This window comes from Dipteris shenzhenensis, chromosome 9 (assembly GCF_047967505.1).
Source record: "Dipteris shenzhenensis isolate YYH24624 ecotype China chromosome 9, Dip_SZ_1.0, whole genome shotgun sequence".
Lineage (NCBI taxonomy): Eukaryota > Viridiplantae > Streptophyta > Polypodiopsida > Gleicheniales > Dipteridaceae > Dipteris > Dipteris shenzhenensis.
Window position 1 is genome coordinate 53,707,517 of NC_141604.1, and position 16,815 is coordinate 53,724,331.

The window sequence follows — 16,815 nt, forward strand, 5'->3', positions numbered from 1 at the left end:
ACCTGGCCAAAGAAGTGCGTGCCAATCAGCTTCTTTCAATGCTAGAAGAGTTGATTTCTGAAATTTAATATGCAGTCCAGCAGCTATGCCAAAATCGTTCAGAGTATGCATCAAATGAGAAAGATCATTTTGAGAATTCCTGGGCATGAAATATGAATCATCAGCATATGCCTGCGCAAGAAACGGCTGTGCCCCAGGAATTTGCAAGCCACACACTGCACACACACTTTTTTTTTTTGTAAAACCAAGATACTTATATTATAAAACATTCATTTACATCCAGGCCGTGCTCAAAATAGAACTACAGCCCTATCCATCAGAAACAGTAAAAGAAAAGTTGAATACAAGAAACATCCAAATCTTCCTCATGTAAGGCATCATATAAAGACTGCCTTAATGGGGCTCTGAAAAACTCATAAGGATGCTGAAGAGGAGAATTCAGATATGCTTGGATGCGCTGCAGCGAGAGGGTCCATAAGGCCCAGTATCTGATCCAGTGGAAGAAGAGAGAATACTGTGACAAAGAAGCTGATAGTTTGCCATACATCCAGAAAAACCTGTAGAATCTGTGTGCTGGAAATCTGAGAGATAAAAAATAGGAGATTCTATCTAGAAGGTCTCTGGAATATGAACAAAACCACAATAGATGCGGAATACTCTCCGATGCAAGGTGACATCTTGGACAGAGAGGTGAAGCTATTCGTCATTTAGCCAATTTCACTCCCACTGGGAGAATACCAACAATACATCTCCATAAGAATAGTCTTTGCTTCAATGGCATTTTCAACTTCCATATCATTTGCAATCTTCCTTTCCACCAGGCTGATGATTTGTTCAGATGTCATAAAGAATTAGCATGATGGGCAATCCAAGGAGGAGGTAAAATTAATCTATAAGCCTGTATAGATGTCAATGACTGCAAAGGCTTAGAAGCACCCACAATATTGTAATTTGTCCTGAATTTTGTTGAACACCCACAACATTTGTTGCTTATTACTGATTTTCCAGCCAATAGGATAACCCAAATGTCTAACTATATTTTCCGGTTGAATAATCTGGCCTGGCCACAGAATAGCATGCCAATCACAAAGCTTGAGAGGCATAAGTTTTGATTTCTGAAAATTAACTTTAAGACCAGCTGCCAACCCAAAATCTGAAAGGGTATCCATCAAGAGGCGAATCTCCAATGGACTGTTCTTTAGCATGAAGAATGAATCATCTGCATAGGCCTGCGCTATGAAGGGTCGTGAACCAGAAATCTGAAGCCCCTCTAGCTGTCCAGTATCAACCATGTGATCCATATAAAGAAGCAAAGGATGTGAAGCGATGGCATAAAGCAAGGCACTGAGAGGACATCCTTGTCGAACCGAACGTTCAAGAGTCCAAGACTCAGACAAATGTTTCCCTATAAAGCATTGTGCAGTAGAATTTGAATAAAGCCAATATATGACATTAGATAGCTTTGGCCCAAAACCAAGTTTTTGCATGATTTGAGAGACATAATCCCACTGTACTGTATCAAACGCCTTTGCCACATCCACCTGCATGACCAACACATCTTGATCTGAATATTTAGCATATTCCATTGCAATAAGAGTGTTAGTGATATTGTCATGTATGTGCCGTCTTGGAACAAAACCATATTGCCTGGGATGAAGTCCATCATGAAGGATATCCTTTATCCGATGTACTAACATTTTGGCAATCAGTTTGTATATCACCGGCATCAAAGTAATTGGTCTCCAGTCATCCATAGTCTCACAAAGAATCTTTTTGGGCACAAGCCTAACCAGACCATGCTTCCAAGCTGAGGGAAGATGTTGGTGCTGCCATGCTGCATTAATAAACTGCAGAATTGAACCCTTCATTTCTGGCCAAAAGGCTTCGAAAAATTCAACCGTCAGACCATCCCAGCCAGGGGATTTATGTTTACCCAAATGCTTAAGGGCTTCCTCCAATTCATCATCTGAAAAAGACATTTCCAGCATTGAGGCTTTTTGCGGGGAGACAATGGGAGAAACAAGCTCAGTAAATCTGTTACGAGCCAATGCAACCTGAGGTGCAGAAGAAGAAGGCTGAGAATAAAGGAGCTGAAAGTGATCCAGACATTGTTTTTCAAGCTGAGAGAGAGATTGGGTCCAGAGACCATCTGATTTCCTTACCCTCATGATAGATTGGCTTTGCCTATGTGCATGTAAGTTCCGGAAAAAAGATTTAGAGGAACAGCCCTTATCTAGCATGGGTTTAACTCTGGCCCTAATCTGCCATTTAGACAGCTTGCGTTTGTCATTGGCATCAATTATAGAGGAAGCACAAGATAATAAATGCTGCTCAGAATCAGATAGAGATCTTTGATGACTAATCTGTACAAGATACTGCTTGTATGATTTTGCCCACTGGATATGCTGTCTGGTTTCTGCCAAGTACCATCTTCCATATTCCTTGATGACATTTTGAATACAATTTATGAAAGAGATCCAAGCAAATTCCAGATCCTCCTGAGCATGGGATAGCAATGGCCTGCAAGCCAGTCTGATCATATGCTGAAATTTTTCATGAGAAAGATAGAATTGATTAACCTGTAAATTTCTGACTGAAGAGAGCTGCAAGTCATCCAGAGGCATACCAAAAGAAAGGGTGAGCCAAAGTGGAGTGTGATCAAATAGTTGTTGTGAATAATCAGTCCACATCTGACATGTATATTCATCATATTGCTGAGCATGAATGAGATAAAATCTATCAAGCCTGGCCCAATAATCTGTGAAAGCATTATGATGATATGTAAATCCCATCACTGAAGGATGAGTTGCTGTCCATAAATCTGCAAATCGAAGTGATGATGTCATGTGTTCCCATTGCTGGATTTCAGAGGGCAGCATATGTGATTTATGCGTGGTATTGTCCTTCCAGTGAGGAGAATTGTTGAAATCACCACAAAGTAGAGCATTAGAGGACCAAGGATATTGCTTTATGGAGTTCCACATTTGAGCTCTGGAAGCTGAATTTTGAGAGGCATACAAAGATCCTATTTCAAAAATCTCTCCATTGATCATACATTGAATAATCATCCATCGTCCACCTAGATCATTATATGCTATCAAGGGTTGCAGATCATGTCTGGCTAAAATGCACAGCCCAGAGAATTGTTCCGATCCTGAATAGAATATATCATATCCTGAAAAAAACCCATGCTGTCCAGCAAAAAAATGCTGATTATGCTCTTGGAGACATACAACATCCGGATGAGTTGTATTTATATAATGCCAGAGAAGCCTCCATTTATTCTGGTTGCAGAGGCCCTGTATATTATAGGAAAAACATTTAAGAGAAGCACTCATGAAAATATATACAAGAGAATGATCGGTCCTGCAAAAGAACGGGAGGCCTCAAGCCTCTACCATTGCCACAGGGTCTTGCTGACCCTCAGCTTCCAATTCCCTGATAATATCATCTTCTTCACAAAGGGGAAGACCCTTCTTGACTGCATTGACCCAAGCCTTTGTGATGGGGCTGCTTGAAGAGGTAGAAGATTGACCTGGAGAAGGAGCAGAGGCATCCCAATTACGAGATTGGAGAGGTCTTTGTTTGAGAGGCACCGTCTTCTTTGCAGTCTGCCATCCCTCATGAGAAGGTGAAATATTTTCTCCTAACTTGCTTTTACCTTTATCCTTATTTTGAGCTGAATTGGCCTGGCTCCCTGTATGAACTGAAGGCTTTGGTCCTTTAGCTTCAATCTTTTCCACATATGTCTTCTGACCTCCTTTATTAGATGGCAGAGGAATAGCAGCTGGAGGAGGTGGATGAAGGATAGAAGGACACTCCGAAGCAAGATGCCCAAATTTGTGACAAGAAAAACAAGCTCCAGCAAAAATGCCCCATTTTAAGGTGAAATATTTCTTGCCCAAATTAACACCCTCAATCTCAACTGCAATAGAAGAAGGGGTCGGTCTATGAGTATCCCATAATATGCAAAAACGATTTTTATTACCTGTTGGACGAGGGGGACAGATCACTTGCCCCAATGTCATAGCTAAACCTGGAAGCTCTCTTCTCATATAATCTGGAAAATCAACCACTTCAACCCATACAGGGCAATGATGCTTGATGAGGTTCTGATAGTCCTTATTGGGGGACCAGGGCATGATATGCACCATCTGGCGACCAAAAAATAACGGAGACATTTCCAGCATCTTTTGTTTTGTCAAAGCATCCAAAAGATGAACTTCATAAAATCCTCGGGAGGCAAAATAGACTCCTTCTACAAAGCATCCACCTAGGAGAGAATTCACCCATTGTCCCACATCATTAGCAGAGGGAATTTTGCCTGGGAAAAAGATGATAACTGCAGTTTGAGAGAGCTTCTTCAAAGGTTGCACAAGAGATGGCAGCTTCATTTTGTAAGTGAGTTCCGGAGCAGGATGAATCCATTCCCTTCTGCTTTGTTGAAAATCATCATTCAGCATATCAAACACACACACACACACACACTTTTTCTAGTGAAAACTTTGATTGACTATATTACAAGAGTAGCGACCTCAAAACGAGGCAACCGAATTTACATTAGCTGAAAATCTGAGTGTATGCTAGATATACATCATGATCTATGCGGTGCGTCTGCAAGCAATCAAATAAGGATTGCTGCAGAGAAGCATAAAAAAGCCAAACAAGGAAAATATAGGATCACGAAAGTCTTTATAGTTCTGTCTGTCCATAAAGTCCAGAGTGTCGAATAGCGAACCCGAACAAAGAAAAGATGAAACTCCGGTCTGTGTGGATGAAAACCAAAGCACGCACGCGCTCGCAGAGAGAGAGAGAGAGAGAGAGATGTGTGGAGGAAGGGAATAGATGAGCTTGAGCTCAAGGAATGTGAGTTGATCTGGGGGTGCAAAGGTGTCAATGAGGGAGCAGCATGGGGGGCCTACAAAAAGTTTAAATAAAGTTCTGTTCAGAATACATTTGTCAATGTCATGTGCTTAGGAGGACGAAACCCACATAGTTTTCTTTTAGTCTTGTAAGGATATGAAATTTTATCACTTTCTCTTGTGCTGATTTTTATCATTACTTTGTCATTGTGACTTTTGTATATATTTCTACTTAACAGGTCCTTTACTATCTTGTCCGACTAGAACCATTCACAACTCTCTCTATTCAGTTGCAAGGGGGGAAATTCGATCATGCAGACCGTATGTTTGGTGACATTGGGTCAACCTGGAATGGTGTCTTGGAGGACATGAGCGATGTGAAGGAGTTGGTACGTTTCTGAAGGGAATTTAAGTTGGATTTGCAGCAGTAGGAAATTGGGATAATTCTCTTGTCCTATGGGGTGTGTGTATGCGTGCGTGCGTATGTGCATGCGCGCGCACGAATTTTACCCAAAAAGTTTGTGTGTGTGTGTGTTCATTCCCTTGGAGACCTTCCTCAAGCCTAGTTGGAAGTCCCTTTGCCATTTTCATCATTGCATATTTCCCTCCCACCTAATCCCTTTGCCATTTTCATCTATTGGCTGCTGCAGGTAGAGTTCATCCATGATACCAAAGTTTTTTCCAAGTTAATAATTGCATCTGCTTGACGATCATTTTGTCTCATGCGTTTTTTTGTCTTGTGTCATCTTTTACTAATGTAGACAGCAATTTTTGAAGAGAATTTAGCTGGGGCGATTTGATTCTGCAGTCGTAGTCTCTCTGAATGTAAAATACTCTATTTTAAGTTTGCATCTTTGAGCATCTGCTAGTCATTTTCAGCAGCTTGTTCATGTGAACTTTATGTGGAAAGGCACATGATTTTGAATTTGTACTTCATTCTTACAAGCATTGAAATCATTACAATTCCATTTAATAAGAAAACATCTGCCCGAGTCGACTCTATTTTAATTTCATGACTTGTATACCAGGTTCCTGAACTTTTTTATTCACCAGAAATCTTGATGAATGTAAATGGCATCAACTTAGGGACCACTCAAAAGGGCGAGAAACTCGGTAGGGATCTTCTGTCCAGTCAAAGCTGATCTAATGCTATTTTTCTAAGCGTGTATGTTTGTGAAATTCGTGTGCACCTTCAATTGGCTCACAGGAAATGTCAAGCTTCCTCCTTGGGCATCAAATCCTGTTGATTTCATTCAAAAGCACAGGGCAGCCCTAGAAAGCCAATATGTTTCTGCTCATCTCCATAATTGGATTGATTTGATTTTTGGGTGAGTGATTCTTCTTTCTTTGTGCTTTAAAGATTCTCTTCCCTTATAAGCTTTTGTTCTAAGTGTCCTGTGCATCTTGCAGAGGGAAAGGTATGGTATCAATGTCACTGAAAAGTTTATGTAGACAGGTCACACACTTACACTGTGATCACTATAAACAGTTGTTTTATGTTTTCAGATGTAAACAAAGGGGGAAGGAGGCCATTGCCGCAAGCAATGTCTTTTTTTATATGACATACGAGGGTTCTGTTGACATAGATAAAATAGCTGACCCTGTAAGTAGTGCTTAGTTCCTCTGTCAAGTGTTAAGGAACTCATACTCAGTTGAAAATGTTTCTTGATTGAATATTATCCTGTTGTCCCTAAATCCTATGTTTTTGCGTAGGTACTCCGAAAAGCTTCCCAAGACCAGATAACCTACTTTGGACAAACTCCTTCGCAACTTTTGACTTCTCCTCACCCGAAACGAATGCCTTTAGAGGAGGTTCTTCATTTGCAGGTACACAGTAGTAAGAGTTGATCCTCGAATTATATACGAGAAACAGTTTGACTCTCACCTAGCATTCTTTGCAACGTTAGTATGCTAGTAGTAGTATACAGTTACATTTGTAATTTAAGTTGTGCCAGCAGTCCCTCGTGAAATTCTTAAAGGCATTCCAGGATTTGTGGCCACAATGTTGTACAAAAGGGGAATTCATAAACACATACGTCGTATCAAATTTGATGCTTCTAGTCATTTTTTCAGGCTTTGCTAACATTAAATGTACATGTCTTCTGCAGGTAGTTTCTTTTCTGATTTCCTTGCAGCCATTCTAAAAATTTCAGTATTGTCAGTGAAATAAGATTGTTTTCTTTTAATCATCTTTTAACTGCTTTGCAGACCATTTTCAAGAACCCTTTTGCTGCCCAATGTTACACTGTCCCATACTGTGAACGATGCAATGTACCTGCGGGTGCCATATGTACTACGCATGAATTTGTTGTCACTGTTGACATGAACGCACCAGCCTGCTGTGTAGCTGTGCATAAGTGGCAGCCTCATACTCCAGATGGTCAGGGTATGCCTTTCCACTTTCAGCATGGGAAACCTGCTGCAACTTCAGGAGGTGGTGCTTTGATCCGTATGTTCAGTAGGCAAACAGGGACTGGCTTTACAGAATGGCGCTACCCCCGAGCAATTGCCCTTACAGCTCCGGGTATAAGGAGCAGCAATATCGTTGCTATTACTAGGAATGCACTGCTTTTGACTGGTGAGGACCATTTTGATTAAAAGTCAACCTTCTTCTTTCAATTTAGCAAATTTCATGGGGTGTGCAGAGTAGACTGTATTTCATAAATAGCTTAGTAAAGAGCCATTGGAAAACGTGCCAGTTTCTTATCGCATATATGGATAGACTTTATGACCTAGTTGGTTCCACACTAAAAATGTTAGAATCAAGGAGTAGGGCTAGGCTGGAGAGAACCCTGAAAAGGAGCCATGTATTGGGCTGGTGGGGCTTTGTATAGGCCAGGGCCTGATCGGCAAGATAGGCAGGGTATCCAGGCATCGAGAGGAGATTTGCAGGTTGGTAGGGACATATGTGGGGTCGGGCAAGCCTGCAGCAGGTGGGCCTGCTGCTTAGCCCTACAACAGACTGGTTGACCCAGATTGGGGCCTGATAAGCGATCCAGAAGGTGAGGGGGCAGATCAACCCCTCCCCTATACAAAGGCTATAGGCCATAGGGGATTGATGTATTATAAAAGGTATAGTTATATATCAATATAAAATGCTTGTAAAAGTTTGTAAAGCTAGGTTTAGTTTCTTATTTTTGATAAAGCATAATGCATATCTATTTCCATTCAAATTGAATTAAAGGATGTAAATCTTGACAAAACTTTAAGATTTTTATTGAAAAGAAAATCAAATCCCAGCAAATCCTGTGGAAATCTATTTTTGTTGGGGCATACAAACTTCCAACACCAATATAAGAGTTTCACTTCTTAATGAAACTAAGAGGAAAAAAATCATCCATGCTATAGTTTCCCTTAACCATTGAGAAGGTACTGAAGCTTTTAAAGAGCACACTTCAGACCAGAAGACGCAGACTGTAGGAGCAGTAGAACAACCCAATCTTGGTATCATAAATGCACTACCTCGTGTGTGTGGGTATTGTACAGGTGCTCCAACCTACTGTATATCAATCTACCAATGAGCAGTTTGGGTTCACTGCGTCATCCTGTTCAAGCCCTTGTGACACGGTCAACATGAGGTTTGGAATCTTGTTTTGACAAAGCTTTCCAACATCTCTTTTCAACAAAAAAAGTGTTTTGCTATCATTTATATGGACATTGGTAGGAAAAAGATGCGCCACCACACTCTGCTGGGAATCTCGTCAACAAACATACTGTCATGCATCTCACAGATTTCAGCAAAGCAAACAAGCGAGGGGCTTGAGTTATGCAAACAGGGTGGGTTTGAGAAAATGGATTTGTGATTTGAATTCACATTGTGGTTTGGATAGATTTTGATTGCATGGTTCAAGTTTTTTTCCAGAGCCATTGATAATTGCAGGTGCATTTTGATGAGAGTACAACCTGACTCTTGAGTGCACAAGCAGCTGCATCACAAACTTGGCTAGGCTATTGCATCAATTGACACATACTCGCATGGGCCGGCGTGTTAATCGAATGGGTGCACCAGATATTTCAGTTTGGAATGGAAGCACGCATACATTTCACCAGGCAACGAGTCCATGAATAACGTTCCTGAATACGAGCAGAAGAGGATGGGAGGGCGATGTAGGGGAAGCATGTTTGAGTTTGCTGTCCACGAGACCTTGTGTGTGCAGAGGTTCCTGCACTACCAGTGGTTTGTTGCTAGACGGAAGCCTAAGGTTAATCTCCCCATGCTGTAATGTGCGACTGGCTGTCCACCATGGTAATTAGCGTCTCAAGCTAGTCCTTTTCCAGGGCAACCCAGCCCTAGTGGCTGGGACCTACAATTAGCCCATGTGGCAGCCCACAAAGCTGCCGACATGTCTGCCTTGATGCACATTATGCAGCTGGACACAATAGCCCTGGTAGCTGTCTTTTCTCCCCTCAGATCTTAATATGTGGCACCTAGGTAATGTGACCACACAGCAGCCTTCTTAAGCCCATCCTATGCTGGTGTGTTGTATGGGCTCACAAGTGGGGTGATGACCCTTCCAGCCCAACATCTCATGTCCATGACCAATTGTGGGCCAGGATTAAAGCGATACTTCATCTGCTCCCATAAAGGAACTCATCTGAAGGTGTCCCTGAACTTGAGTCTAAACTTTTGCAGCTTATGCACCTCCAGGTCTTGCTTCTCATTGTATTTGCAGAACTAATATCAACCCAGATCAGAAGTGCAAACAGATTACCAACTGCTGCCATCCAAGACCACAAAATCACCAAATTTCATTGGATATCCAAAGTATTAGTACTAAGTCAATCCATAGAGCGAGCATCTTGAGCACTACTATTGACAGTAAGAAAAGGGGAACCGCTGGAGAGAGAGAGAGAGAGACGTCTGCAGCAGGCCTCACGAGCCTATGAGACAAAATGCAATTAAAAGAGTAGCTACTACATTTGAGTTCCAGAGAGTCAAGGGAGTGCACAAGGCATCTCGTGGGAAGGCACATAGCTTCTCCAAAATTATTATAGGCTAGCTATGATCTAATTTGAAATAAGCGGCCTTCATTTACATCAGGTTAAGACTGAGAGTCTTTGGATCCAGACTTGAGGTCTTTGATTAAGCCTTTCCATCTTTATAAACAGCCCGTTTTCCTTCCTTCCGACTATCCTTCACTTTAGCCAACCAATTTGCCTTGAGCTGAGCTGGGAAAAGCTCCTCAGAGGCCTGGACCTTGGTTACCACCCTGGTCTGTTAAATGTTTCCCCTTATTTTCCATGTCAAAGACTTTCCTCTCCAAAGAGGCAAGTCCATGCTTGACCTCTTTGAGTTCTTGCTGTAAAAAATAAATATGCTCCTGTGGGTCTAAGACAAACGTTGATTCGGTCGGTGTGACCTCCCTCCCGCGTTGTCTCTAGAGTTCTTTTTAGGGCTGGCCTACAGTGAAAAATGTCGGCATTGTTGCGTGGGTGTGAAAAGAAGAATCACGCATTCATATGTCTCCTTCTATTGGCTATATGGAGTGACGTGCATGGTTGCTAAAATGAGCATAAGAGCTAACAAGCTTGCAAAAGTATCTCATCCTCCTTTAAAACATAGGTTGTTTCTGCGTGCTAGAAATGTTAAGACAGTGGTCAATGTTATGTTAATGATAAGGTTAGGGGCACTTTTTCCCTTGTTGAGGTTTCTTCCTTAACCATAGTTAGTGGTTGTGTTCGTTGTTTGTGACAGTATTAACCCTAGCTAGGGTTACACCTTAGTGTTTTAGGTTTTAATACCCTTGTACTTCATTTCAGCCATTAACTGTCAATACAACAAGTCATTGCATTGTTTCTCCTCCACCGTTGTGCACCTCACTTCCATTCTCAGAAGCTGGTATCAGAGCAGGCTCTCAGTGCCTCCTAGGCCCTCCCCTGCCTTGAGAAACGTCTTGTCGCGAAAATCCTTAGTTTCATCACAAGAAACCCTGTTGGAAATCTTATTCAGTGAATTGCCTTCAGTTTTGACATTGTGAGAGCTGCTCTACGGCATGCCAATTCTGATTTTGCAAAAACAACCTTCAAATTTGCTGTTTTCAAGGTGTTTTTACTGCTGTGTCCCCTATTCACAGCTCCTGGACCTGTTTCCAGTCATCAGGATTCTTATACGGACCTGTATAGCACCTGTCCTGTCCTGCTGCCACCTGTTGCAGGCGGCTGTTGCAGATCAGTTTTTCACATTTCTGCTGTTTTTTTTGCTGTTTTTGAGCTGTCGCAGCTGTTCCTAGCAAAGGAGATCTGTTTTGGAGTAATTCCAGACCCTTTTTTAGGATTCGAATATGTTACAGATCTGTTTTAAGGGTTTTAGACTGTTATGTAAGGGTTTTATACAGGCTGCCTCCTGTTGTTGAATTTCCTGCAACAAACTCTAATCGAGGAGCAACATCTACTGCTGTACTGAACCATTTCGACCTGTTTTGGAAGAGATACTGCTGATTTTTGGATTGTATATAGGCTGTAACTTTGGTGTTCAGCTTTTCCTCTGCTTGCATTTGGAGTGTCTTTTGCTCTTATAAATTTGAGGCTTTTGGTCTCCATTGCTTGCTTTTTTTGGCCCTCATGCCAAGGGATTTTTATCCACATGTAAAAAGGGGATGAGTATGATCATGCCCAATCATGCCATCGATGAGTGAGGTGTGGAACAACTTCTAGCATATGTTGGTATCAGTTAGAAGCTAGAGAATGAGGGGCTTTTCTTACAGGCAGAAGCAAGATTTGCTCTTATACCATTGTAAGAAATCCTAGTAATCTAATATCATTAGTGAGCTTAGTAAAATTGAGACTATAATGATAGCAGAGAATAAGAATATTTGCATTTCTTTATACAGTTGAAGTGTTAAAAATGTCTCTGTATCAACTCTCTGATCGATACAAGAGGCCTCTCTTATATATAGAGTGAAGAGCCACACATGAAAAGGTGTGGCTTCAAAGGGTGCATGCATGAAAAGGTGTGTATCTCTTGTGAAGTGTGCAATCCTTGATGAAGGGTACATTACAATGTTACAAATAAAAGTATCCTTTTCTTAATATTATGCCTCTTTGGAAGAGTTGTCGCACTTGTGAAGGGTTTTGTCTCTTGCGAAGTGACCCATTGAAAAGGCATATCTTTCCATTCATCCAACCATCCATACGTAGGAAAGTAATATGTCCTAGATTATGGCATCTCCTCCCACTCAGGGCAGTGTGTTTATTTGGTCTAAATCTTTGCCTTTGTTAGTGAGGAGTTGTTGGGATGCCTTATTAAGTGCCCTGGTTGAGCAGTTTAAGCTGCAATAGTCTCCTTTACTTAGGGAGGTTTCACACTCATTCACTAGACACGGGGACCCCATCATTGCCTGTCTGCCAGATTGGCATAATGTGTCCGTCGTTTGTTCTTGCTCGCTTTCACAACGGCTGAACAGTTGAAATGTAAAAATACACTCAAATATCACCAAACAGAGTTGGTTTGCTTGGTAAGGCGTCAGACTTACAACCTAGGGGGCCCAGGTTTGGATCCCATTGTGAGTGCTAGCTAATGGTGATTGGTTGCATTCGAATGGACACTCTCTTGAGTGGGATGTGGATGCTTCCTGACTTTTGTAACCCACTTGGGCATGAGTCACCTGCCAACTAATTTTTGGACTATGGTCAGATAGATGCTTGTGACAGACTGTTTCAAGCGGTGCATTTTGTCATTGGTGGAACAGGCGTCCATCGATCTATGGATGGATGGGTGTAAGCCCACCTTATTTTGTAGTTGATTGTAAGTTTGGAGAAGTTGAAAGGGGGGCATGTCTTTTAGGTGTGGCGTTGAGGTTTAGGGAATTGTGGGCAAAGTATTACGATGCACATACAATGTATGTTTGTCTTTGTGGAGATTGTGGTTCGATAGGAATCTCCTTGCCTTCCCTCCACCCATGGACACTTTTGCAGGAAGATTCTGTGTTGCCCTTTACATTTTCTTATCCTCCTTAAGTTTGACATGTCCTCCATGGAATCCCATCTCTGACATCAACTTCTCAGCTTCTGCAATGCACCGTGCGGATACTTCTTGTGGAATTGAATTCCAAGCATAAACAAGATGCAAATACAACAACTTATCAAGTACGCGCAGTTCTGCGTGTAAAGTACATATGTGTATAAAGTACATATGTGTACTCTCTCAAGTGGGATGGGCAAGATGGGATCCCACTTTGGATCCTTCTTGTCGTGATTGGGAGCTTGCGTTTGGCTGCAAGATAGAATGTGTACCCATAGTAGGAAGCATGTGTTGTGTGAAGATGAGATTATATTTTAGCTTTGTGGGAAGTGGATATCACTTGAAGCGTATCAGAAAATAGTCAAACAACACATCTTTGACCTTCAGGAATCACAACTCTGAAATGGGAAGTCCTTTAAATGCCTTGGGGAAAGTAAGGAGACATTGTTTTGATAGGGATGGTTGCTTCCTAAAGTAGAGGGCTTCATCATAAACTGTTTGTCTCAGCCATCTCATTTTTTGTCATAGAAAATATTAATTTCAATTAATAGAATACACCCTATTGTTGGCGATGTTGTGTTTTTTTAGGCAGTTATTCCCTCATCACACCTTTCATATAGTACTATTTGTTATTCATTATCTATGTCTTATGTGATAGTGTAGCTAGTGTCTTGAAACGTGCTAACATCAGAAGGTCGACCTTTGTAATAGGCTGGAGGACTGGATTTGTGCACACACTTATTTTACAGAGTATTTCCTTTGGCGCGGCTGAGTTCATCTTTCAAGTCAAGAGGAGGGATGCAAGCCCATACGGCTTATTGATTTGTATTCAGAATATAATTATGAATTGCACATGCCTTCAAGTTTGTGAACTTCCTCTACTTAGGGTTTTCCTTTGTCAAAGGAAGACCTGTGTGTCCTACCTTGTTGAAAGGATGTTGGTTCCACCTTTTCCTTGATGTTTCTTCAGGGACACTTAATGTTGATTTCGTGTATGACTCTTTTGAATCATAGCATATCTTCTTCTCATTTCCAAAATTCATTTTGAGTAGTGGTATGCTGCTGTTCCCCATGCAGGACAAAAAGAAGCTGATACAGTAGAGCATCTAGTGTTCTAAACTTCTAAATCTTGGTTTTATGTGTTTCTTTTTTTGAAGGTGGGCATGCTGATAACAGTCTGAAGCTAGTGGCAGGAGATAATGCAAAAACTTTAGAGACTGCAAGTGGTCACTGTGCACCAATCACGTGCCTATCGTTGTCCCCAGATGGTAACACATGTTTGACAGGATCACGTGACTCCACTGCAATGCTTTGGAGAATCCATAGTAACACAACTGCTAGCACCAGCTCTTCTGGCACCATGTCAGATCCCTCGTTAATGGTTGCTGCTGCAGCTGCATCAGTGAACTCAAGCTCAAATGGTGACAACCTAGATTCAAATACCATCACAGAGGGAAGAAAAAGGCGGATTGAAGGACCTCTGCATGTCCTGAGAGGCCATGTGGATGAATTGACTTGCTGCTGTGTCAATGCTGATCTGGACATTGCCGTTTCTTGTTCACGGACCCGAGGTGTCCTTTTGCACTCAATCATAAGGGGAAGGCTTATGCGGCGTTTGCCTTTGGAAAGAGTAGATGCTGTTGCTCTGTCATCGGAAGGGGTACTCCTGGTTTGGGATAAAGCGACTCGTAATCTGTCAACCTTCACTATAAATGGAATACCTATAGCAAGAACAGAGTTACCTACTTCTGAAGGGGATGTCACCTGCATTACCATGTCTACAGATGGACAGTATGCTGTTGTAGGCACAAGTTGCACTAAGCTTCAGCATCCAGATATAAGTTGGCATGTGAATCCTCTTTCATCATCTGATGTGTTTCATTATAAGCATCAAGAAGATCTACAAATTCCTTCATGTTCATGTAGCAAGGAGTCAGGTGTGCATTCGGATGAGTGCAGTCTCAATGGCCTGAGTAAAGATATTAAGACATCATATGGTGAAGCCCATGGGCAAAAGGAAGCAATAGGGGGGACTCAGCCATCTCCCACCATCATACTTTTTCACGTTCACACTCTGCAGGTTACAATTTCTGCTTTCTATAAAGCAAGTTTATTCTGCTGAAAATTTTCTTTTTGTACAGTGGTTGTCTTACTGTATCTATCGTGCAGGTATTGCATATGTTTAAGATGCATCAAGGTCAAGATGTGACAGCACTTGCTTTAAATAAAGATTGCACAAATTTGGTTGTTTCAACTGCAGATGGACAATTATTTGTTTACACAGACCCTGCTGTAAGTAATTATATGAATTTAGTGCCTTGCAATCAGTTTTGTAGAGCTTGAACATAACCACTGATATCTCCCTGTTCTGGGGTGCTTTCCTGTTTTGTTAATGATATCGATGTGCAGTTGAGCATCAAGGTTGTAGACCAGATGTTGCGGCTTGGATGGCAAGGAGATGGCCTTACTGGATTTATTTCATGACAGCTATAGCTAAACCTTGCTATTAGGCATAATGCCAATCGCTTTTCTGACTGAGTGGAGCAAAATTTTGCATGTTTGGCGATGGTGTGGAGCAGTGAAGTCTTTTTCATGATGTGTGTCAGGCTGGAAGTTCTGCAAGTCACATGCAAATGAAACCCACACCATAACAGCTGAGTGGTGATCCGTTACAAATGTATGCCCAAATACGAAATCCCATGTCAACTGATGCAAAAGTCCGAGCAATGTGCAGAATTTTTTCTGGCCTGCTTCAAGGGTCTGATTCATTATTTGTGTACCATTATTGTTACTTCATATATCAAGAAGCCCATCATGGGCTTTGTAGAGCTATGGAAAATTGAGATTCAATTTTGGCAGGATTCTTTGTGCTTGTTCACATCCATTTTATAGGGGGGTGAACAAATCAATTTAGCAAAACGGGGGCTTGGCTTGGATAATGCCATCCCTTTTTTGTCCCTACAGCTTGTCCAATACCTTGTAATGGCAGTGCATCTGTATTCTTTGAAAGCAACCAGAGGAAAGGTTGCCAGGATACAGTTTCTTGTAAAATGCGAGGAATTCTTTGTTCATATCTTTGAGTTTTTGTATAGGCCTTACCAGATGTTGGACTTTTATATCTATGCAATGAGGCTTCAGTAAGACGTCCATCCAATTTGTGATTGATCCTGTGATTCTGATTTTTGTTGAAAGGCTTCTTTTAAAATGTCTCGGGATAGTGAAGTCAGGCTATACATTATATAGTACACATTGAGAGCTCTGCAGTTTTGAGGTCTTGTAGATGTGAAGAGCTTATGTGGATTGAACTTGAGTACTTTTAAGTCTACCACAACAAAGCTCCAGTCCAAGTAAAAGGAAAATTCTTATTAACTATCTCATCCACATCTTTTTAAAGTACTTGTCATGAAGTCCTGCTTCACTGTCAGAAAGTAACCGTCATCGTGACTGTCCAACTTTGAGTGTCTCTCTATAGCATAGACATTGATGTTAGAAGTCCCACTAATGCTCTAGCTTTGTTCGTAACTTGAAGAGGTTTGGGGGTTGTAGGTATCTTCTTTACATTCTCGAATAGTGATTTAACACCTGGGCAGAAAATGTTGTAGCTAGTCTGTTCGGAAAGACCTCCAAGAGGAAGCTGTTCCAGATTATTCTAGTGGAAGCTGATTCATATTATTCTCATTGGGCAACGTAGTTATGCTTGGAATTTAATGGTGTTGCAATGCCCTACTCCGGAAACAATATTTAGATCATTAATGCCACTTGATGTTTGATTATTGTCAGATCAGTCTTTGAATTGTGGCTAAACTTGTTTGACAACATTATGCGCAGAGGGGTGGCAAACAAGGTAACTGCAGTAGTGCATGCATCGATATCAGACAATCAATCTGTTTGTGGGCATTTCCGAGGTGTGCTTATAGTGATTCTGTTTCCATGTGAAATTTGGGTCAAAGTCCAGTTCAAGTTTGGTGTTGCAGATCACGCTTGTCAAAAAGT

The 16,815-nt window shown here is 41.5% G+C and overlaps 1 protein-coding gene across 1 annotated transcript in view; it reads left to right on the forward strand.

Moving 5' to 3' along the window:
• LOC147898840 (WD-40 repeat family protein / beige-like protein) overlaps positions 1 to 15,948 on the forward strand; it is a 181,787-nt gene extending 165,839 nt beyond the window's left edge. The window contains exons 23-31 of the mRNA XM_087379237.1: positions 5,102 to 5,251; positions 5,891 to 5,975; positions 6,070 to 6,190; positions 6,369 to 6,465; positions 6,576 to 6,689; positions 7,071 to 7,440; positions 13,980 to 14,902; positions 14,992 to 15,114; positions 15,232 to 15,948. Of these exons, the coding sequence (XP_087235363.1) occupies positions 5,102 to 5,251; positions 5,891 to 5,975; positions 6,070 to 6,190; positions 6,369 to 6,465; positions 6,576 to 6,689; positions 7,071 to 7,440; positions 13,980 to 14,902; positions 14,992 to 15,114; positions 15,232 to 15,306 (2,058 nt within the window). The 3' untranslated portion in view covers positions 15,307 to 15,948. The remainder of the gene's footprint in view (positions 1 to 5,101; positions 5,252 to 5,890; positions 5,976 to 6,069; positions 6,191 to 6,368; positions 6,466 to 6,575; positions 6,690 to 7,070; positions 7,441 to 13,979; positions 14,903 to 14,991; positions 15,115 to 15,231) is intronic.
• The last annotated feature ends 867 nt before the right edge of the window (positions 15,949 to 16,815 follow it).